This window comes from Erithacus rubecula, assembly GCF_903797595.1.
Source record: "Erithacus rubecula genome assembly, chromosome: 6".
Lineage (NCBI taxonomy): Eukaryota > Metazoa > Chordata > Aves > Passeriformes > Muscicapidae > Erithacus > Erithacus rubecula.
Genome location: NC_136688.1, coordinates 10,912,501 through 10,936,224, shown reverse-complemented (window position 1 = coordinate 10,936,224; position 23,724 = coordinate 10,912,501). Strand labels below are relative to the sequence as shown.

At 48.6% G+C, this 23,724-nt stretch overlaps 4 protein-coding genes across 5 annotated transcripts in view; all 4 read left to right on the top strand.

Annotated features, from left to right (window-relative positions):
- LOC306803436 (uncharacterized protein) overlaps window positions 1–14,205 on the top strand; it is a 100,395-nt gene extending 86,190 nt beyond the window's left edge. For both annotated transcript variants that reach the window (XM_079308841.1, XM_079308842.1), the window contains one exon: window positions 13,863–14,205. In XM_079308841.1, the coding sequence (XP_079164967.1) occupies window positions 13,863–13,934 (72 nt within the window). In that variant the 3' untranslated portion in view covers window positions 13,935–14,205. The remainder of the gene's footprint in view (window positions 1–13,862) is intronic.
- LOC306803429 (mas-related G-protein coupled receptor member D-like) overlaps window positions 1–14,277 on the top strand; it is a 46,948-nt gene extending 32,671 nt beyond the window's left edge. Inside the window, exon 3 of the mRNA XM_079308833.1 lies at window positions 14,197–14,277. The gene's annotated coding sequence lies outside the window, so the exon portion shown is untranslated. The remainder of the gene's footprint in view (window positions 1–14,196) is intronic.
- LOC306803435 (mas-related G-protein coupled receptor member H-like) overlaps window positions 1–23,724 on the top strand; it is a gene marked incomplete at its 3' end in the record, with an annotated part of 144,361 nt that overhangs the window by 60,101 nt on the left and 60,536 nt on the right. The gene's annotated exons all lie outside the window — the stretch shown is intronic.
- LOC306803976 (mas-related G-protein coupled receptor member B4-like) lies at window positions 20,626–23,159 on the top strand (the record flags this gene model as incomplete). Its single annotated transcript, XM_079309998.1, has 2 exons — window positions 20,626–20,751; window positions 22,137–23,159. The coding sequence occupies 2 exons, from the start codon at window positions 20,626–20,628 to the stop codon at window positions 23,157–23,159; spliced, it is 1,149 nt and encodes a 382-aa protein (XP_079166124.1).

The window sequence follows — 23,724 nt, the reverse complement described above, 5'->3', positions numbered from 1 at the left end:
AGTCAATCTGCCAGGCCTCTCTGTACTTATATTTGGACCATCGCCTCCCATACCAGAGGGGCTTCAACCGCTTGGCCTGTTTGATGGCAGCGCAGGTGTTACAGTCATGAATAACCTCAGAGATGATGTCCATGGTTAGATCCACCCATGGTTAGATCCAGTGGTCTTGTGCCCACTTATAGGTGGCATCTCTGCCCTGATGGCCTGAGGCATCATGGGCCCATCGAGCCAGGAACAGTTCTCCCTTGTGTTCCCAATTTAAGTCTATCTTTGAGACCTCTATCTGTGCAGCCTGATCTACCTGCTTGTTGTGCCTGTGTTCTTCATTAGCCCAACTCTTGGGAACATGGGCATCCACATGACGGACTTTCACGGGGAGCTTCTCTACCCGAGTGGCAATGTCTTTCCACTCATCAGCAGCCCAGATTGGTTTTCCTCTACGTTGCCAGTCAGCCTTTTTCCACCTTTCCCGCCAACCCCACAGAGCATTGGCTACCATCCACGAATCAGTGTAAAGGTAGAACTTTGGCCATTTCTCTCTCTCAGCAATGTCCAAGGCTAGCTGAACAGCTTTGAGTTCAGCAAGTTGACTCGATCCACCTTCTCCTTCGGTAGCTTGGGCAACCTGTCGTGTGGGGCTCCATACGGCAGCTTTCCACTTCCAATTCATCCCCACAATGCAGCAGGAACCGTCGGTGAAAAGGGCGTGTTTCATCTGCTGGCAGCTGGTTGTACGGTGGAGCTTGTTCAGCCCGGGTCACTTGCTTCTGCTCCTCTTCATCAGCGAGACCAAAATCTTCACCTTCTGGCCAGTTTGTAATTATCTCCAAAATCCCAGGGCAATTCGGGTTGCCAATACCGGCGCGCTGCGTGATGAGGGCAATCCACTTGCTCCATGTGGCGTCAGTGGCGTGGTGGGTAGAGGGAACCTTTCCTTTGAACATCCACCCCAGCACTGGCAGTCGGGGTGCCAGGAGAAGCTGTGCTTCTATGCCAATCACCTCTGAGGCAGCTTGAACTCCCTCATAGGCAGCTAAGATTTCCTTCTCTGTGGGAGTGTAGTTGGCTTCAGACCCTTTGTAGCTTCTGCTCCAGAATCCCAGGGGTCGGCCTCGGGTCTCACCAGGCACCTTCTGCCAAAGGCTCCAGGACAGACCATGGTTCCCAGCTGCAGACTAGAGCACATTCTTTACCTCTGGTCCTGTCCTGACTGGGCCAAGGGCCACTGCATGAGTGATTTCCTGTTTGATCTGGGTGAAGGCTTGCTGTTGTTCAGGGCCCCAATGGAAATCGTTCTTCTTGCGAGTGACCTGGTAGAGAGGGCTCACAATCTGGCTGTACTCAGGGACGTGCATTCTCCAAAAGCCGATAGCACCTAGAAAAGCTTGTGTCTCCTTCTTGCTTGTTGGTGGAGACATTGCAGTGATCTTATTGATGACCTCAGTGGGAATCTGGCGCCGTCCATCCTGCCACTTCACTCCCAGGAACTAGATCTTTCAGGCAGGTCCTTTGACTTTGGTCTTTTTAATGGTGAAACCAGCTTCCAGCAAAATCTGGATGATCTTCTCCCCCTTCTCAAATACCTCCATTGCTGTGTTCCCCCACACAATGATGTCATCGATGTACTGCAAATGTTTTGGAGCCTCACCCTTCTCCAGTGCAGCCTGGATCAGTCCGTGGCAGATGGTGGGGCTGTGTTTCCACTCCTGGGGCAGTCGGTTCCAGGTGTACTGCACACCCCTCCAGGTGAAAGCAAACTGAGGCCTGCATTCTGCTGCCAAAGGAATGGAGAAGAATGCATTTGCAATGTCAATGGTGGCATGCCACCTTGCTGCCTTGGACTCCAGCTCGTACTGGAGTTCCAGCATGTCCGGCACAGCAGCGCTCAGCGGTGGAATCACTACATTCAATGCCCGATAGTCCACAGTCAGTCTCCATTCTCCATCAGATTTCTGCACAGGCCAGATGGGACTGTTGAAGGGTGAGTGGCTCTTGCTGACCACCCCTTGGCTCTCGAGATCACGGATCATCTTGTGGATGGGGATCACAGCATCTCGATTTGTCCGGTACTGCCGGCGGTGCACTGTCATGGTGGCAATTGGCACCTGTTGCTCAGTCACTTTTAGGAGTCCTACTGCAGAGGGGTTTTCTGACAGTCCAGGCAAGGTGTTCAACTGCTTAATGCTCTCTGTCGCTACAACAGCTATTCCAAAAGCCCACCTGAACCCCTTTGGGTCTTTGTAGTAGCCGTTCCTGAGGAAGTCTATGCCTAGAATGCACGGTGCCCCTGGGCCAGTTACAATTGGATGTTTCTGCCACCCCTTCCCTGTCAGGCTAATCTCAGCTTCCAGCAAAGTGAATTCCTGTGATTCCCCCGTCACCCCAACAATGGAAACAGGTACCTTCCCCACATGTTCTGATGGTATCAGGGTGCATTGTGAACCAATATCAACTAACACTTTATGTTTCTGTGGCTTTGATGTGCCAGGCCATCGCACCCACACTATCCAATAAATCCTGTCATCCCATGCCTCTCCCTGGATAGAGGCAGGGCCCCTCTAGCCCTGGTTATTATTTCTTTCCTGGGCATACATAGTGGAGGTTCCTTCCAGGGGATCTGACAGAACATCCTCCTTGCTGTAATACCCTGCACCTTGCTTGTGGGAGGTTGAGCCTACCTTCATTTTAGTGCGGTTCCCTCAGTTAGCATTTCCCTCCCTGAGCTGACGCACCAGTGCTGCCAGGACAGAAGTGGGTTTCCCATCCCATTTTCCCATGTCTTCCCCATGGTTTCGCAGGAAAAACCACAGGTCAGCTTGTGAGGTGTACCCTCTCTCCCTAGCTGGGGGACGTGAAGCTCTGACTTGGGGGCCTTTGACTCGTACTGGTGCTACGCTGATCTTCCTCACTTCCTCAATTCTCTCCATCATCTCCTCCCTCATATCCCTCATCCTATCTTCGACCTGTTGGAGGTCCCTGGCCACGGCAGAGACATTGGCCTGCATTGGGCCATTCATCATGCTCTCAAAATTTCTGAGTTTGTTGGCAACAGAACACACTGTCTCTGGATGGTTATCAGCATTAATCATTGCTGTGTAGGTGGTATATTGAGATGGACCCAAGGTTGCCAAATTCCATAACATCTGCCCTGTGCACTTGACCTTGTCAGGGTCATTGTCATGCTGTCCATCCCTCCCAAAGAGTACCTGTAATACTGCTGTTTCTCTCAGCTGCTGGATCCCTTCCTCAAGGGTCTTCCAGCGCATCCTACGGTGGTGCTCCTGCATTCGCTCTCTGTGTACAAACTTCTCTCTCTCACTCATTAAAAGCCGGTCCCAGAGGGAAAGGAGGCCTTGCTCCCTTACGAATATCTGGTCCACACCTGAATCCTGGGCCAAGGATCCCAAATTCCTGGCCTCGGTTCCATCCAGTTGTACACCTGTTCCCTTAAGGTCCCAGACCCAGAGTAACCAAGTTGTAAAAGGCTCACGGCCCCGCCGAGCAATGTCTTTACGCAGGTTACAGAGACTATCGTATGAGAGGGACTCGGTGACAATCTCAACCTCTGGCTCCCTTGCTGGTTGTGAGGACCCTCCTTGCTGATCCCCATTATCTAAGTGCCTCGTTTTAATCTTAGATTTCCTAGTTTCCACAGGAGCAACTGCTGCTGGCTGTGGCTGCTCCTGTGATCCAGCTGGAACCCGGATAGATACAACATCTACGGGTTCCACTGCAGCACCATCTGACTCTCCCTCTTTAGGGCAGAGGGAGGGTTTCTCACCAGCTGGAGAAAAATGCTCCTTCATCATCTGACTGTGATCCTTAAACATCTGGCTATGCTCCTTCAACATCTGGCTTTGCTCCTTCAACATTTGACCTATATCCTTCACTAGAGCCCCCACCCACTCTGGGTGGCTCATTTCTGCGGTGGGCTGTGGGGCAGGGTTAGGCTCTGGGGCAGCATCCCTAGTTCCTGGGGCAGGTATCAGAGTTGTCGTCCAAGCCAATATTCTTGTGTTTCTGAATGCTAAGTAGAACAGGCCTATCAGCAATACCTGCCACTGATTAATAACACTAACAATTGAAGCAGATCTGAAATCCTTGAAAACCGCTGGGGTAGCCTCAAAAAACTGGGTGATGGATTGGGAGAAAATTTCCCTTGCACTCGTTACCTCACAGTAAGTACCATTACTGAAATAACCCCAGAAACACGCAGTTAAAGTACGATAGCTCCGGATCCATGCAACAGCTTCCCAGAAAAAATTAAAAACCCATGAATTCCTGACATAATCAATCCACCAAACAAATCGGATAATAGCTACAGTAACTTTGGTGAGGGGCCCCAAATTCAAATAAGGGCTTGCAAATGGGAGGGAGATGGCTGTGACCACATGGAACACAAACCAGATTAAACCACACAACATATTGTCAGTTAAGAGAGCTGTTAGTCCTGTCTTAACTCTCAACTCAGTGCCCTCTGCCCCACTTTGGGTGACCAAAATCTGTCCTGGTTTGAAAGGACAGGTGTCTGCCAGTAAGGGCAGAATTTTCCCTTTGGAATAGAGACTTTGGTTCCACTCCTCCCCCCCAAGTATTATAATTGTTTGAATCAAGGACTCAGAGGCAGAGATAAGGGGGTGGGAATAACAGCTCTTTTACTAATATATCTAACTGTACAGGCAGAAAAACAATAGCAGTTAAAACTGCTAACAGAGCAGAACAGATAACTTGGTGTCAGTCCCTTTAGATGCAAGCACACTGTCTCTGTGCTTAGTCCCAGTCCGGATCTGCCGAGGGCAGATGGAAACGGAGGCAGGAGGGAGGGGGTGGGCGGCAGCGGCCACGCCGGTCTCGGTGGGAACGGGCTGGAGCGGCGGCTCCTCGCTCACCGTCTGTGTCCGGGTGATCAGCTGTGTCCGCAGAGGCAGGAGGCTGGAACAGGGCAGATGCAGGGCAGGTGATCACAGAGGGTCTGGCTCTGCTGTGCTCGGCCGCGTGGGCTGACGATCCCGGGCGTCCTCCTCCGAGCTCGCCGGAAACCCAAGTGCCCTCCCGGAAGCCTCAGAGGCCCCTCCGGGAGCCGTTCCCACCCACCCCTTTTGTCTGGACTCATCAGAGACCCTGGGTGTAGCCCGGCCAGCTCCATTGGCATGATAATGGGAAAAATTCTTTCAATTGACACAGTAACAGAAAAACACTCAACCCCCAACAATGAGTCAAAAAATTTTAAAAGTGTACCATATGTAATTAGGAAAACTGGCCAACAACAAATATTGTTTAATCTGGCATGGTCTCTTAAATAAGTCAAATTGTTGATGCAAAACAATGTCTCAGAAGTTCAGCCAGCTTGTTTGCCTTTTTTGCAAACTTCTTTTGAGGGGTGGACAACCTGGTTGCGAAAGCATAATTCTTCCAAAAAAAGAATAACCACAGACATAACCAGTGTTATGGAAACAGGATTGGGAATTTTGCATAGGATTGATTCAGAAGTACTAATGAATAAACTGGCTATTACAAGTGGAGATTTAACCAAATTACAACAACCACTGCAGTCATCCTTAACAGCTTTAGGAACCCAACAGTGGTTGTTATCAAACATACTACCAAATTGGGAAAAGGTAAATGCAAATGACCACAAATTGATTATTGATGCACACGATGCCGCACAAAATAACATTTCTTTGGCCCTTAGCTGTATCCAGGCTCAAATGTCGATGAAGTCAGTTGCAACCTCAGTTATAACAGAAGGCGAGGAAGGTACTTCCCCTACTGAAATTGGGAGAATAATCCGGGATAGTGCCACTGACTTTGAAAGAGAATTCCAATCATGGTGGAATTTAGTAAACTTCACCTACGATGCCAACACAGCCATGGCTTTTGTACTAACAATATGCAAGGCTTCAGTGCATTCAATATTCCCTATTATTGCATTAGGGTTGAATCATGATGGAGCTATTCTCTGTCCTATTGAGCATAGAGAATGGGCCCATCAAATTGGTGACAAGTAGCAAACTGTTAATTTGGAAACTTGCATTGTCTGGGAACAACAGGAGTTTATCCGTGAAAGTAAAGCAATCAGAGCTCAAGATATTTGCTTAGATACAGGACAGAATGTCTGTAACTTTGAAATACATTCAAACGATTCCTGAAACAATACTGGTGTATATGGGCAATGGGTGTGCATACTTAAGAACTGCTTGTGATAGTATTTACATAGAAAATTTAGTAGTGAGTATTAAAATTCATTCAAACCTTCATGTCTGTAACTTTATTAAAATTGCAGGATGTGATTTTTCTTTTGTAGCCCCAGTTGCCTCTCATCAGCTTCTACAGTCCAATTATACATTCATCCACCATCTATTGCCTACTCTTAATGGGATGAACCTCACTCTGGTAAAGCAATTGTTGCTTCACCAAGACTTAATTGAAATTTTGGAAAGGATTAAGAAAAAAGGAAAAAAAAACCCTAAAAACTTCAGAATGTGAAAGAGATGCATTGTGTTCTGGAAAGAGTAAAAAGAGTTGTGGAACACAGGTGGCGGGATACTCTCTTTGGGTGGTCACCTGTTGCTACAGGTGTCCTGAACAAATTGTGTCATCCCATCATTGTCCTCTTGATTTTGGTTTTGATTGGTTTTGTTTTATCAGCAATCCATTGCATCAAGAATTGGAGAATGATGAAACGGTTGACACAATTAACATCTACATTGGATGTACACAAATTGGTCATTGTTGATATCCCTAAGGCTATTGACACAAGGCGAACTCTATGATTTAAATAAGATACAATATGGTTTTGATTAAAACTGCTTATCTTTGCTGTGTTGCATTATGAATATTGATCAAAATTGATTTTTAGTTGTCTTATGGATTAAAATTGTGTTTTTTTAAAATATCATGCATTTTAAAATGTTGTTCCAAATTGCCTATTTTATTTGTATCAAAAAAATTAGTTATCTTTTGTAAACAGAAATTGAAATTGAAAATTATTTTTAAATTGATTATTTGTTTTTGTCTTCTTTCTCCCTTTTCCTTCCCTTACCTTTTTCCTACTTTGCTATTCTGTCCATGTGTCCCTGTTTTCTCGGTGATAGGCTACCAACTCGAATGAGTCCTGAAGACTTCACAACACCACCACGAAGAAGTGCTCTAGACGATGATCAGGAGTCACGGGGTGGTGTAAGAGTCGGTCCAAAGTTTCTCTGATCTGTGTCACAACCATCACCAAAGACTGAAACCCCAGGACCTCACAGCTCTCTCTGGACCTGAGTTCAGGCCTGGCCAAGGTGGATGCTTGCCAAGGACTGTTTGTAGCTGTGCCTGGTGCTTGCCATGGTACGCTGCTCTCGAGCAGGGTACTGGCTATAGTGTCCTGTTCCAACACCTGTTCCTTGGAACAACGATCTTTGTATACAATAGTCCATAAATCTCCCCACCTTTTGGCCAGAGGCCACTCGCTTTGGAAAAGGACTATAAAAAGCGACTTTCCTAAAAAGACTTTGAGATCTCTTTGTCCCCAACGGATCAAAGACCTGTCTATCATCGGAGGACATGAGGATGACGTCCCTTCTGTTGGTAGCTATATCCCCATCCTTTCTCTCTCTCCCTCTCTCTCCTTTTACTTCATTTCATTTACCTCTTTCTCTCTCTCTCTCTTCTATCGCAAACTGACTTGCTGGCATGCAATAAACTGCATTGCTGCTTGCTGCTGAATAAAACTGGGTCTCTTCCTTTTTGTCTTTTGCACCCTGGGGTTGAACGAACCATCACAACTCCTGTTTGGGTTGAGCAGATCTTGATACCCTCCCTGTGCTGGTGTACACCTGCAGGGGAAGGGAGCAGGGGCATTGCCAGGGGAAATGTGGGAGGGATGCTTTGCCATAGAGCACATTGCAGCATGGCTTTCCTCCTCCCTGCTGTGCCCACATGGCTCCAGGCAGTGCAGCTGGGCTCAGTGCTGTTCCCCAGCTCTACTCACCATGGAATGACCCTCATTGCCTTGGCCCCAGGGAATGAACTCCATCCACTTTGGCTATCCAGATGAACTTATTGGTGTTTTGAGGGATCTCTTGCCTGCAAAGAATGTGACAACTTGTTAAGGTATGACTAATGGGTTTGTCAATTTTAAATGTTTAATTTTTTTAGAGATAGGATTTAGGAGAAGACAATGCAGGCTTAAAACTTAAAAGTACAAGAAGAAATTTATTAATAACACAAAAATAAAAAAAAAAAGAATTTAGAATAAGATTTCTAGATTATTCCATCCTTTTTTTATTCCACATTCTTTTTTAACAACATGCAGAGAACACTTCAGCCAGTTATTTACCTAAATAATCAGTTCAGTTCACTTAGAAAAGTTTCTTTTTTTGCATTATACTTAGGGGGTGTCTTTACCTTCACAATTTGCATCTGCCAGGGACTTACAGAACTATGAATTTTCCTTTCATTTCCACAGTCCTTTTAGAGCTGTGTTATGGGTTACGATGCACACATGGGGTACTACTTTTAAAGGCAGGCTGCTGAAAACAAAATCCTTTTTATCTCCTTCTCTACCAAATGTCTCTGTTCATATTCCAGTCCCAAAACAGAGAGCTCCATTTTTCGAGGCAAAAAAAAAGTTTTCCTTTTAAGCACCCATTTTTCCCAAGTATATTTTACAGTCTAAAGAAATTTTAGTGAAGTTACAATCCCCTCGTAGCCCTACGAAAAAGGTTTTTAGCTACTTATTAGTTGCATTTTTAAAATTTTTTCTTATCAGGAACTTTATTTTTATTTTGCTGACTTCTGTGGACTTTATGCTTTATTCCTTTTTATTCAGGGGGTTTTAGGAGATTGAGAATTTTATTTAGGCATTAAGAAGTTGAAATTGTATCTCGATTGTGAATAAGAAAACATGTGGCCGGTGCCAGGGGGGCCATGCGGCCAGTGCCGTGGCCACACAGCCCCGCTGAGCCAAGCCGGGGCTGAACTAAGGGCTCCCCACAGAACCGGTGCCGGGCCAGGATGCCGGGTCGGGCCCCAGACCGAGCCCAGAGCCGGGCCAGGGCCCCAGCCGGATACCCCTCTCCCTCCTCCAGAGGCCGGAAGCCAAAAGACCCCCCAGCACTGTATACACTGTGTTTTGTGAAAGAGAAATAACTTGTCATTGGTTTCTCGAGCTGTCCATCACCAAATCAACTCTCTGATTGGTGCCAGCAGCTCACAGGAGAACCCCTAGAGACAGGACAGACCCCTCCATTCCACGTGGAGCTTTCCCTGAGGGGAAACCACCCCTCCCCCCAGGCATGTGAAACCAACACACAACTTAAGTCCCAGGGACATACCAGGACAGAGTGGCAGTGATTTCCCAAATCCCTGTGGGCTGGTGCCTTTCCATGGCAGGAGAAGGGTTAGGATCACACGGAGCCTCCTTCCCCTTCTGCCCGTCAGGTCGGGGCCTGCATTCCCAGCTGATGGGAAGGGACAGCAGGTAGAGTTGCAGAGCTGGGCAGGGACAGCAACATTCCCTTGTACTTTCAGTGGGAATTTCTCACATTCTTTAATTCCAGAAATAAATTTTTCTAAGTAAAGGGTCAAAGGTGACCTCCACTCAACCCTTGTGCCTGTGACCAAAAAGAGCATTCAACATGGAAATGCACATCAACAAATGCTTGGACCGTTTACTTACACAGAAATTTGGAGGTTATGCTGCTGTACTGCAGAATGGGGCCATCTTCTCTTTCCCCAGCATCAGTGTCCAAGGAAGCCCTGGGCCACATCCTTCCTGAACCTGGCTACACTCATGGGGGAGCTGAACAGTGACTCTGTACAGCAGCTTCAACCAAAATCCATCTTGTTCTGATCTTTGTCATTTTGTTTTTACCCCTACATCAGATTTGGGTTTAATTTTCTGGTCTGTTTCCAATGTGGTGACTCTGAACTCAGACTTTATTGAAGAAACAACATCCAGACTTCTCTGCAGAGCTTCTCCCTGGTGAACAGTGTCCAAAATTTCCTTATTTTATCTCATTCTAAAGATTCTGGCTTGTCTGTGAGAAGGGCAGGTCCCTGTCACATACCAGAGCTCTTCCTAAGGCACATGCCTGCAATGGTTGGGATGATGCTGGCAGTGCCAAGATCTCCTAATTCTCCCTGCAAGAGACATGGGCAGCAGCCACATCTTTTTTCCCATTGCCTTAAATGCAGGGGAAAACAAGCTGCCACTGCTTCTGGAAAGGGAAGGGAGAATGAAAGCCTTGGTTGGTGAGTCAGGATTTAGAATCACATGTGAGTAAAATATCTAAAAAGCATTTATTAACAGAGTTGTTCATAATTAACACAGCAGAGGAACTTCCACAGCTGACATGTGGAGCAGCACTGGGAGAGGCAAGGGACAGGACACATGGCAAGCAGCAGCTAGGAGACTGGTCTGGCATGCCTGGCACAAAAGCCAGGGAGACACCTCCTTCCTAGCTGTGCACAGGGGACAGCTGGAGAAGGAAAACCATTGGAGAAGGAAGGAATTGCCCATGCAGATATCCTAGAGCAAATGGCTTTGGGATGGATCTGGCCTGGATTCTCAGGTTTCAGCTGATATCACTGAGCTGCTGGATTCCTACAGCAGGACACTAATTTTAATATTTCTTCCCTTTTTCTACAAGGTTTATCGCTTTTTGTACCCTACAGATAGCAATTCCCTGAAATAAAAGCAATGACCAGGTTCCAGCCAAGGAGGAGGTACTGATTAACTTGAAAAAGAGTCTGACCTTGTTTCCACTCACAGCCTGGAGAACTTCACCAGAGTGGACTCACATCACCTCACACACCCCAGCTGCTGTCTCTGGGTCAGGATCTTCAGAGGTTCGCTGGAATGGTCACTTGGGAAAGGGGTGCAAAGCCCATGGGATGAGCCCGAGCAGTGTCTGGCACAGGGTCGTCCCAGCTCCTGCACAACCCCTATTCTCTGTGCTGGCTCCTGTTCTCCAGGGCTCTCACAGACAGGGAACTATTGCAGAGCCTGTGATGGGATCAGGGCTCTGCTTCTAATCTGCTCTTGACTTTCTCCAGGAAATGAGGAACAGGACAGAGCCTCAGCCACAAGGCCCATGGCAAAAGCAGTTTGTCTCCATGTCTGCTTCCTCTTTTGTTTTAAGGGAGTCCCAGTCCCAAAATCTTGACTTTGGAACTGCCTGAACTTGCCCCCTCTCTTTTCTGGGGTGCAGCCTTAGCACACTGCAAAACAAATGTACTGCTAAACTTTGATTTCTCTTTCAAATCTAATTTTCCCACTTGTATGCCACAAGTTCAGTGGTACTTTACCTTTACCACACAGTTTCTATGAGGATTCATGGAATAATAAATTCTCTGCGTGTGCTGGTGCAGAGGCAAACAGCAGAAGGATGATTTAGGATTTCAGCATTGTCATTCTTCGGGGAAGAGGTGATTCAATGCTGCTCTCTTGGCTACAACCCTTAGAAAGTTGCAGGTTTCATCTGAGTCATCTTCTACACTCCCCTGGAATCCTACAGTGAATTCCAAGGAATTCCTGGAAATCTGAGGTGACATGATTCCTACCCAGGCTGACATACCTCAGGGATCTGGCATGCTCCTGCTGGAAACTGGCACTTGTGGTGACACTGGGACCAGAACTGTCATTTCTCTTCCCTGCTGACACCGTGTTTGTGTCCCCAGCTATGGAATCTCACATCCCCTTGGCCCCCAGGCCAATCCTTGCAAGTGTAAACACTTCATGATCTATGATCTCAAGGGACTTCTGGAGAGGTGGAGAGGGGCTTTAGACAAGGGCATGGAGTGACAGGACAAGGGGGAATGACTTCCCACTGCCTGGGGGTGGGTTCAGATTGGATATTGGGAAGAAATCCTTCCCTGTGTGGATACAGAGGCCCTGGCACAGGTTGCCCAGAGAGGCTGTGGTCAGGTAAAACAACCACAAGTGTTCCCAAGTCTGAGATGGGGAAGGATGAGCTCTAATGAAGGGTTGGAAAGAGCATCACAGCACCCCAAAATCTGGTCTTTAATAGATTTCATTGCATCATTAAGGGAATTGGCAGTAATTAATGTTGTATCTAAGTGCTGATAACCTGGCTGCAAGCAGCTGATTGCTGTCCTTCTCTTGGCCTGTGTGAGCCTGCAGTAGAATTACAAAAATGGGATTTCTTGGCTCAGCTGTCCTTTCTCGAGCCCATGAGAGGTTTTGGCAATGATTCTGGAGCTCTTCCCAAAATGGGAGCTGTTTCTGACAAGGACCCACATTCTTCAACAACACTGCCAGCACTTCCAGCACCACCAGCATTGCAGTGCCACCAGCACCACCAGCATCCCTCTGCTGCTGAAGGGACAAGGACCCCTCAGGGAAAACAAACCAGAAATGTAAGAATCCCGGCAGGAGAGGGAAAGCAGTTGGAAAATGGGACATTCTGCAGGGAAGGAATGTTTGTAATCAGGAGGAAATGAGGAGCCATTTGCAACACTTCCTCTGTAAGGAAAAAAAAACAAAAAAAACCTGCTCAAAATGTAACCAAGATGAATATCTCTGGAGGAGTGAAACCCTGACATAGACAAAGATACATTGATATATTTTCTGACTCTCCTGTGACTCCACTGAGCCTGGAGGAGCAACAGTGCAACAGGGAACAGAGAGAGCCAGCAGGATGGGAATGGCACTTTCTCCTTCATATTGCTGACTGGGGAGGAGACACATTAGGGTACTCCAAAAAAGCAGATATTCCAAAAGTAGCAAGAGGTATCAGAAATTGGACAGATGCCCTTTGCTTGTTGCTGCCCCACAGTGAACAGGTCTGTGGAATGCTGTCCTTCCTTCCTCCCCCACTTTCTTCTCCTCCAGCAGCTGCTCTGTTCCTGACACCTTCTGGTGACCACAGTGTCCACCCCAGGTGCTCCATCCTCTCCCTAAGCTTCCCATTTGCCCTTCCTGTCAAATATCCCAACCCTCCTACCTCCTACTCCCAACCTAAAAGTTCCACTGTCCTTCTCCCCTGCACATCTCACTCCTCCCCACTGAATCCTTCCCACTGCAGGGAGCTGCTGGGGAGCCACATGGTCCATCCCTGGATTCTCCAAGCACTGACTCCCATCCACTCTGGCCACAGCCAGGGAACACATCCCACTGCCTGCCCAGTGTCCATCCATGGAGACAACCACTGTGTCCCCATCTCCTGCCTCACCCATTGAAGGAGACAAACTCTGTGAGATAAATGTCACCAACGTGGCCATACACAGTGTGACACTGCTCATCTGCCTTTGGGGGTTGGCTGCCCTTTGGCCCCTGGGCTCCCACCTTTTGTGAAGGAACAGCATCAGTTCTTACACCCGCATTCTGACTTGTGACTTTTTATTTTCTTCCTCTTCCTTCTCTTTATGGTCCTCACCCCTCTGCCATTCCTGCTGGAGGACATGTCCTGCTCTGTCATCATGCGCTCGCAGTTTTTGGGGCAGGTTTTCCAGCTGCCTCTGCTCTTCTACAGCTTGTGGGTGTACCAGCCATCAGCATCCAGAGGTGCAGGTCCATCCATTCTGGCACTGCCACTGTCCCCAGCACCTGTCAAAACTGGTGTGTGCTCTGCTCTGGGCACTCTCCATTACTGGCATCACATGGATTTCCCAGTGTGTGTCGCAGCTACATGAGCACTACAGAAAGTCACTCATCCCATGTACACCTTCAATGCTGTCAATGTTATTCCCTCATGCTCATTTCCAGCACAGATCTCTTCATTAAGGTAAATTCCTGCTCCCATCAGTAGTAACACAAGATATTTGTTATCTGCCTCATTGTGCTTTTCATTCTGCCCCTCAGCCTCGGGAAATTCCTGTAGGAGTTCATCTATACCATTTTGTCCTCCCAGGTTGTTTTCCTGCTCATCTGCATCCACAGCAGCATCAAACCCTTCATCTACTTACTGGCAGGGAGCTGTTAGAGGCGCTGCTCTGTGGGGTCCCTTCGGCTCTCCCTCCAGGGGATCTTTGAGGAACCAGAAGAAAGCCCTGCTAGAATCAATGATCCTGCCATGGACACTGTGCTCTGAGTCTGGTGATTCCTCCTGCTGCACTGTTGAGGGACACTGGGACAGTGGGTAGAAGATTGAATAATGAATAGATATCCACAGTGTCACCCTGCCTGTAGTGGTGCATCACCTCCCCCATTCCAGGCTCCACAGGGATCTGAGAAATACTCCTGAGGCATCAGCCTTGAGGAGCAGCCCCTGGGCTCAGCTCCTCTGCAGCTCATCAGAAACATCCTCTGCCCCCAGGAATTGCTGCTATCCAACAACCTCCTGGATTTTAGGGATAGCCTTGGAAATTATTTCACTTCCCTGAATGGCACAACATGCCTGTTTTCACACTTTCGCAGAAAGTTGCCAGCCCAAAGTGTGGCCAGGATGAAACATGGTTGTGGCTGAAGCCCATCTCTTGGGGCCCTGTAAAGAGCAGCCCAAAAGGAGACCCTTGGAGCTCTCCTGGGCCCAGCAGCTCTGACCAGAACCTCCCTGGGAGTGGGGCCTCTCCCAGCCGGGATCTCTCCCGTTTGCTGCCCTTGGGTGATCCCCGAATGCCGACGGGTCCTGGGCCGATCGCCCCACTGCTCGAGGCTCAGCCCTTGGCACAGTGAGGAGATGCAAACGGATCCACAGGGAGCATTTCCCTGCCTCCAAGGGGAATTTCTCACAGGAACTTTGCACTGGCTCTGTCTCTGTGCACACACATCTGCCATGGCAAATGTGGGAGCAATGCTGCTCTCTCAGGTGTTTTAGTACCTGAGACATCTGAGTGTGTCATGTGTGGAAAGAAGTACAAGAATAAGTTATGTTAAATGCTGTTAAGTGTTATTCCTCTCTTGAGTATGCTAAGTTTAAGGTATAAGTGAAACACTGTTAAGTTGGAGTGCTGTACACCTTGTAGGTCATTTTACTTTTTATCCTTACCCTCACTGTCCTTTTGTCACACACACCTGAACATGCACACAGAAACACACATACAGGGTGTTGGGGTTTGGGGTTTGTTTCCTTACTGTTCCACCTCTTTTGGAGAACTTTTGCCATTATTCTGCTAAGGAAGCCTGCTGGGTTACACCTGAGCTCCTCATGGCTTGAGACCAAGGGGTGGATAGGGGCTGTCTCCCGGACTTTTCACTCGCCCGCGGGGTCTGAGGGGAATCGGGACTGCTCATTTCCAGCCAACCCCATCCAAACCCGGGAAGTGAGGTTCTCTGTGGTCGGACACTGCCCGGCCATCTGCTCCACATCCAGCCTCCTACCTCTGAGGACACAGCTGACCACCAGAAACCCAAATGGTGAGCGGGAATCCTTTCCTCCACCTTGCTCCCACCTGGGTCACAGCGCGGCCGCTGCCTCCCCCAGCTCCCGTCTGCTCCCTGCAGCTGTGCGGGCCCTGCCCCGTCTTTCACCACCGGGACTGGACACAGGCAGAGTGTCTGAGGCTGAAAAAAGGACAGGAACTGAGTTATTTGTTCTGTTTTGTTAATTTCCATAGCTGCTGCCGTTGTTTCCGTTTGTCTGGTTAGATATATTAGTAAAGAGCTGTCATTCCTATCCCCACATCTCTGCTTGAGAGTCCCTGATTCAAAAATTATAATAATTTGGAGGGAAGGGGTTTACATTCTCCATTTCTAAGAGAAGCTTCTGCCTTTATTGGCAGACACATTTCCTTCAAACCGGAACACATGGACAATGCTTTGGTCTGCTGCTGCTTAATATTAAAACTAGTTTTTACTGATATCCTTGCTTGTGGTTTTGTGCCTTCAGAAATTCTTCCTCTGCCCTGGCTTTGCCCTTTCCCTTAGGCTGCTCAGATGGTGCAGCTGAAAGGGGAGGGGGAGTCTGTGGTCCTCAGCACAGCCACTCCCTTCCAGGGACAGGGTGACATCTGTGTTTGTCACCATCAGCTCCACAAGGTATCTGCCCCTCCCTGTGGCTTTGCTGAGGTCACTGAGCTGGCCTGGAGAAAGGAAGCCTTCAGGGAGGCCTTGAAACCTCTCCCAGCACCTCAAGAGGCTCCAAGAACTAGAGAGGCCCTTTGGACAAAGGCTTGAAGTTACAAAACAAGGGGCAGTGGCTTCTCACTGCCAGAGAACAGGGTTAGGTGGAATATTGGGAAGAGATGCTTCTGTGTGCGGATGGTGAGGCCTGGGACAGGTTCCCAGAGAAACTTTGGTTGCCCCATCCCTGAAAGTTCGAGGTCAGGTTGGATGAGGTTTGAAGCAACCCATCCTAGTAGAAGGTATCCTTGCTGGGAAAGAGGTGAGATCAGGTAAAAACAACCACAAGTGTTCCCAAGATTGAGGAGGAGGAAGATGAGCTCTGGTGAAGGGCTGGAAATGGGACCACTGACGACGGTGGTAATGAAGGGACGGGGTCTTCACAATATGCCATGAAGCCGTTTATTGATCCACAAAGCAAATTTATATAAGTTTTTATCTATTACTAAAAATAGCACACCAATCATATTAGCATTACTAAGTTATATAACTAAATATCATTGCTCAATCTATGCCTCATTGAAGCTAACCAGGTACCTAGTATATATTATGAAAATCCCCATGAGAACTGTAGCGTAAGCATCCCGTACCAAGCATTTTCTTATCTCTTACATTCCTTCTTCAAAATCTCACTTACTCTTCTCAAGGCTTGCAGCCTACTCTGGCTAACACATCCATGTAGGTTGTGACAAGCTGAGCAGTGCTCGCAGTCCTGCAATCTAGTTGTATTCCCACAGAACACAGCACACCAAAATCTGCTCTCCAATTGCTTTTAGTGCATCATCAAGGATATTGGGAGGAAGTAATGTGGGCTCAAATGCCAATAACCTGGCTGCAAGCATGTCCTGGTCTGACACTGGCCAAACACAGCCACGCACAAAAGGCTCGCTCACCTTCTCTTGCTCTCAGCTGGGCAGAGGACAGGGAAACAAAAATTAATGAAGGACTCATGAGCTGAGATGAGACTAGGAGAAAAAACATTCTCAGAATAAAAAATAGCTTCAAATTTAATGGTATTAAGTAAATTTATTATTGACAGAATCAGAGGACGATCATAAGTAAAATAAAACTTTTAAACACCTTTTTCCCTCCCAGCACCTCCCTCCTTCCCACCAGCTGTGCATGGAGACAGGGCATGGGATTTCTCACCAGTTCATCAGTCGAGGTCTTCTTCTGTTTGCCCAGGGAAAGGAATTTTTCTGCCATGTCATGGGGTCTCTCCCACAGGAGACAGTTCTCCATTAACTTCTCCAGTGTGGCTCTAATCTCAGGAGCAGCAGTCCTGCCAACACTGTTGCAACGTGAGTCCCTCCTATGGGCAATCACACTTCTCAAAGCTGTTATGGCATGGGCCACTCTTCCACAGGATGCAGTCCTCCAAAAACAGGTTGCTCCAGTTTGGAAGCAAGGTCTCTCTTTCTCACTGGAAGCAGGAGCCCTCTCTCTGCACTCGGGTCTCCCACTGAATCACAGCTTTCTCTGACATGCAGCTGCTCCAGCTTGTGCACTTCTCCCACAGGCTGTGAGTGTGTTTCTGCATCCCCATGGGACCTCATGGAATGCAGGGGCACAGTTTGTTTCATCATACACCTTTCTGCAGCTTGCAGAAGAATCTCAGCTGTGACTTTTGGAGCGCATCTTTCCCCTTTTTTCCACAGACTCTGGTGCCAGCATGTTGTTTTCCCTGATGTTCTCACTTCCTGCTCTTCTCTGACCAGAAGAAAAACTGCTGCTCGTAGGTGCCATTCCCAACAAGTTCTACCAGTTCAAAGATTCTTGCAAAATTCTGCAGTGCTGAGAGGTTGATCTTGTCCAGGTTCCATGACGGGAAATCCCTCGCCATGTTTTCATCACTGGCCAGACGACCCCGCTGTCACCGTGTGGGCAGTGCTGGCTGCTGCAGCACTGGTGAAATTTATCACCTCTCTTCATGAAGGGCACTGAGAATGAGAAGCTGCCACAGCCACCCCTGCCCTCTGCCCATGGCATGGCTGGCTGGGGATGGCCAGGTTGGCAGGGCTTTCTGTGAGCCATATTGAGATTGTGGTGGCCACAGCAGCACACTGTCACACGCTGCACCAGGATGGCTCTGGCAGCTCATCACTGCCTCATCAGTGCTGGAAAAAACTGCGTGTGTGCTGCTTGGATATTCTTCTTGAATATGTCATCACAGAGGGGTTAGCAACCTCTCTAATTGGACCAGCAGCATGTCCATCTTCAGAGCCATCAGCAATTGGCTCTGTTGGACATGGTGGAAGCTTCCAGCAGCTTCTCACAGACGCCAGCTCTGTGAGCTCAGGGCCCTCCCCTGCTACCAAAAACCAGGCTGTGCCAAATCAACACAAAGCGACTGTTTGCTGCCCTCTTGGGCTGTGTGAACCTGCATTAGAATGAAAAATGGGAATTCGTGGCTCAGTTGTGTTTCCTTGGGTCAGGTCAGGTTTTGGCAATGATCCTAGAACTCTTCCCAGAAAGGCAATTATTTCTAAGAAGTACCCAGCTGTTTCACCAGCACTGGCAGCACTGGCACCATTCCAGTGCCACCAGTACCACCAGCATCCCTCTGTTGGTGGAGGGATGATGAACCCCAATGAAAGAGAAATGAGAAATGACAGAAACCTGGAGGTTTCCTACAGAAAATGAGGACCCCTTCTATTCTTCATGTGATGTTTTGACAAAACTGACTTCCTTTGTTCCAGATGATGCTCAGCAGCAATGACGAAGCTGTGCAAACTCTGTTACCACTGCCAATTTCCGCTGCAAATGTGGTTAGTGGTTTGGAGAGCATGCTGTCAGTGATCTGTTACTTCTGTTTAAGCTGTTCTGCTTGATGCTCAGCAGCAATGAGGGGGATATGTACAAGCTCTGAAAACTCTGCCACCGCTGCCGACTTCCTCTGCACTTGTGGCTGGTGGTGTGGAGAGCCCAAGACAGGGTCTTTTTTGCTCTCCTCACTGCTATTCCTGTGCTGACATTTCTGTGCCCATCACACAAGAAGCAGCAATGCCGGGCAGCTCTCATCTCCATCTATGCCATCATCCTGCTCCTCTTTGCTGCACCCGTGGTCATTTCCCACACAATCGACATCATCAAGGCCAGGTGTGGCTCCAGGAAGCAGCAACCACAAAGACAACACATTGTTATCTTCATCATTGTGCTTTTTACTCTCCTCTGCAGCCTCTGCAATTTCCTGCAGCGGCTCAGTTACTTCCCTTTGTCATCTCAGGCTCTTTTTCCTGCTCACCTGCATCCACAGCAGCATCAAACCCTTCATCTACCTTTTGTCAGGGAAGTGCTCGACTTCCTGCTCCATGGGATCCATCAGAGACTCCCTCCGGAGGGCCTTTGAGGAGAAGGAAAACACTCCCCTCAGAAATTATTCCCCCAAGGACACAGGGATCTGAGCCTGATGATCCCTTCCACTGCTCTGCTGAAGGACCTCGGCACAGGTTTCCTTGAGTCACCTGATTAATAAATATCCACAGCATCACCTTCCCTGTGCTGGTGTTCTCCTGCAGGAGAAAGGAACAGGGGCATTGCCAGGGGCAATAAGGCAGAGATGCTTTACCATAGAGCACATTGGAACATGGCTTTCCTCCTCCCTGCTCTGCCCACATTGGCTCCAGGCAGTGCAGCTGGGCTCAGTGCTGTTCCCCAACTCTATTCCACATGGAATGACCCTCATTTCCTGGGCCCCAGGGAATGAACTCTATTCCCTCTGACTACAGAGATATGCTTCATGGTGTTGTTGGGGGTTGAGTGTTTTTCTATTACTGTGCCAATTTAAAGAATTTTTGCCATTATCATGCTAACTGAGCTTACCAGGTTTGCACCCAGGATTTTTGATGACTCTAGACAAAAGGGGTAGGTGGGAGAGGGCTTCCAGAGGGGTTACTCGTGTTTCTGGCAAGCGGAGCCGAGAAGAGAACCCCCCGTCTCCAGCCACATGGCCGAACACAGGAGAGCCAGATAATCTGAAATCACCTGCCCTGCATATCCCCCGCTACAGCCTCCTACCTCTGAGGACACAGCTGACCACCAGAACCCAAACAATGAGCAAGGAGCTGCCCTCTCCAGTCTGCTCCCACCTGAGACCCGCATGCCACCCCACGTGCCACCCCCTCCCGCCTCCGCTCCTGCCGCTTCTCTGCAGCTGCCAGGCTTTGCTCCATCTGCAGCACCGGGACTGAGTGCAGAGAGAGCGGGCCTGCAGCTAAAGAAAGGACTGGAACCAAGTTAGCTGTCCTGTTTTGGTGGTAATTTTAACAACTGCTGTTGTTTCTGCTTGTACGGTTAGATATATTAGTAAAAGAGCTTTTATTCCTACACCCCTTATCTCTGCCTCAGAGTTCTTCATTCAAACAATTATAATACTTGGAGGGAGTGGAATTAAAGTCTCATTTTCAAAGAAAAACTTCTGCCTTTATCAGCAGACACCTGTCCTTCAAACCAAGACACCCTCCTAGCCCCATGCCTGAGTCTCCAGTCCCTCCACATGGGCTGCCCCATCAAGCCTTGAGGGAGTGTTTCTCTCTCTGATGCCCCTTTTGAGCTTTATCCCTGGTGTCCAGACCCCCAACGTCCTCTCGAGAGGAATAAGAAGCAATAGAGGGATGGGTCCACTGGCATTTCTTGGGCCAGAGAAGCATGGAATTGCCAGGAGGATTGGAAACACAGCTGGAGGTCCCGTGTGGAGCAGGAGAGGAGTGGGGCTGTCTGCACGGAAAGGCGACCTGAGGGCAATTTCTAGAGGATGTCAGAGGAGAGTAGGGTGCCTTAGGATTTTAGCCTTTATATTTTTCCAATCCTGCATTAGTGCATAGCTCTAAACTGCACCTAGAGTTAACTGTCTTAACATTGTGGTCCAAAAAAACAACTCCTCTAGGCCTGGAATTCAAGTATACTCTATTGCCACAGGCCTCAATAAGTACAAACAAAAGTGATTTCTGGAGTTGGGGGCAAACTGGGGGTGCATGACTTCATCATCTGAAATTGTAATTAAGGAAGATTAAGGAGGATTAAGCCCTGATATGTACATGGACCAAACTTATACCTGTCTGAAAAACTCATGACCATTATTCATTTTGGCTGTAGGCCCTCTCAGAGGCTTTGACCGCAAAAGGTGTACTTTTAGAAGCCCTTTAATAAACACCTACTTTAATTGTCTGAACCTTGTTCAGCCTCTCTTCTAGGTAGCCACTCCAAGCCATCAGGCAGACAGAGGCTGGAGGCGGTTGGAGGGGCTGGGTGCCCCCAATCCCAAATTTCCCACTGGATGGCTGCAGAGACCAACAGGGCACACTTGCAGCTAGGGAGTGGCCTTGGACTTGGAAACCAGTGGATGGGATGGGATGGTGTGGGATGGGATGGGATGGGATGGGATGGGATGGGATGGGATGGGATGGGATGGGATGGGATGGGATGGGATGGGACGGGAGAGGATGGGGATGAGGATGGGGATGGGGATGGGGATGGGGGGTGATCCCAAAATCAGACAAAATAAATTCCTAGCACCAAGTAATGGTGTTTACCAAGAGGAGTATTAGGCAGCAGGACACACAGAAGCATCTCTCTTTATTTCTGTGTGTGTTGTGAGACTTTACAACATCATTTTTATCCGTTATAATCTATGTCTAAATGTTTATAAACATTCAAAAAGCTTTCTTATCTAGTACATAAACACCATTTTCCTAGAACTAATTTCTGTGCATCCACTTCCTTACTGGGCGCAATTTATGGTCCTGGAAGTTCATTGAGGTGAGTCTCTGGTGGTCAGATTCACTGAATGTTGTGATATCAAAGGTGACCTTGCCTTGAATTTTCCTTTGTGCTCTTGCTCCATGTGCTTTTGCTTCTTATTACAGAGCTCAACCCAAAAATATTTTATACCTCCTTATCACTTTCCCCACTTCCTCCAGACACGTTTATCATTCTGGGTCTGCATCTTTACATCCTTCAATATTTTACTCAGTCAGTTTTTAAGTTCAGGGGAGTTGAAAATATTTATTCTTTGTTATTTATCAGTACCCTGCCAACCGTCCCAGCTCCCTTTCCCACCCCACCATTTATACCACCTCCTCCTCTGGACATCTCACTCCTCTCCACGGATTCCTTCTCACTGCAGGGAGCTTCTGAGGAGCCACATGGTCCATCCCAGGATTCTGATTTCTCATCCACTCGGACCACAGCCAGGGGTCACATCCCACAGCCTGTCCAGTGTCCATCCACAGAGGTGACCACCACGTTCCCATCTTCTGCCTCACCCACTGAAGGAGACAATCTCTGTGAGATAGATGTCAACAACGTGGCCATACACATTGTGACACTGCTCATCTGCCTCTGTGGGCTGGCTGGGAACAGGGCTGTCCTCTGCCTCCTAAGCCTGGAAAGCCATAACTCTGGCATCTTTGACCTGGCTCTTGCTGACTTCCTCTTCCTTCTCTTCATGGTTCCCTTGGCCCTCCTCTTCCCAGTGGAGGACGTGTTCTGCTCTCCGATCATGCCCTCGATGTATGTGAGCTTCCTTTTCCAGCTGTCAGTGGTCTCCTACTTCTGGACACGGTTCCAGCTGATGCTCAGAAGCGATGAGAGGGATATGTACAAGCTCTGCAAACTCTGCTGCTGCACTCAATTTCCTCTGCACCTGTGGTTGGTGGTGTGGAGAGCTCCACACTGGGTCTTCTTTGCTCTCCTCACGGTCATTCCGGTGCTGACATTTCTTTGCCTGTCACACGAGCAGGAGCACTGCCAGGCAGCTCTCATCTCCATCTACACCGTCATCCTGCTCGTCTTTGCTGCACCCATGCTCATTTCCAGCACAATCGACATCATCAAGGCCAAGTGTGGCTCCCAGCAGCAGCAACCTAAGGGGCAACACATCGTAATCTTCATCATTGTGCTCTTCACTCTCCTCTTCAGCCTCTGCAATTTCCTGCAGCAGCTTGGTTACATCCCTGTGTCCTCCCAGGTGGTTTTCCTGCTCACCTGCATCCACAGCAGCATCAAACCCTTCATCTACTTCTTGGCAGAGAGCTGCTGGAGTCCTTGCTCCATGCAGTCCCTTCAGCTCTCCCTCCAGAAGTTCTTTGAGGAGAAGAAAGAAAGAATTTCCCGCAGCAATGATGCTCCCAGTGTACCAGGGGTCTGAGCCTGTTGATTCTTTCCACTGCCCTGCTGAAGGACCTCGGCACAGGTTTCCTTGCATCACCTGATTAATAAATATCCACAGCATCACCTTCCCTGTGCTGGTGTACTCCTACAGGAGAAGGGAGAAGGGGCATTGCCAGGGGCAATAAGGCAGGGATGCTTTGCCATAGAGCACATTGCAGCATGGCTTTCCTTCTCTCTGCCATGCCCACATGGCTCCAGGCCGTGTAGCTGAGCTCAGTGCTGCTCTCCAACTCTATTCCCCATGAATGACCCTCATTGCCTGGGCCCAGGTAATGAACTCCATTCCCCCTGACTACAGAGATTTGTTTCATGGTGTTTTGAGGGATCTCTTGCTTTCAAAGAACATGACACCTTCAGGCCTGGGGACATACCCAGCACGGGGTGGTGGTGATTTCCCAAACCCCTTTGGAGTTGGTGTCTCTCAATGGCACCAGAGGGGTTGGAGCCTTCTTTTCCTTCTGTCCAGCAGAGCCGGGACTGCATTCTCAGCTGATGCGAAGAGACACCAATAAGAGCTACAGAGCTGGGCAGGGACAGCAACA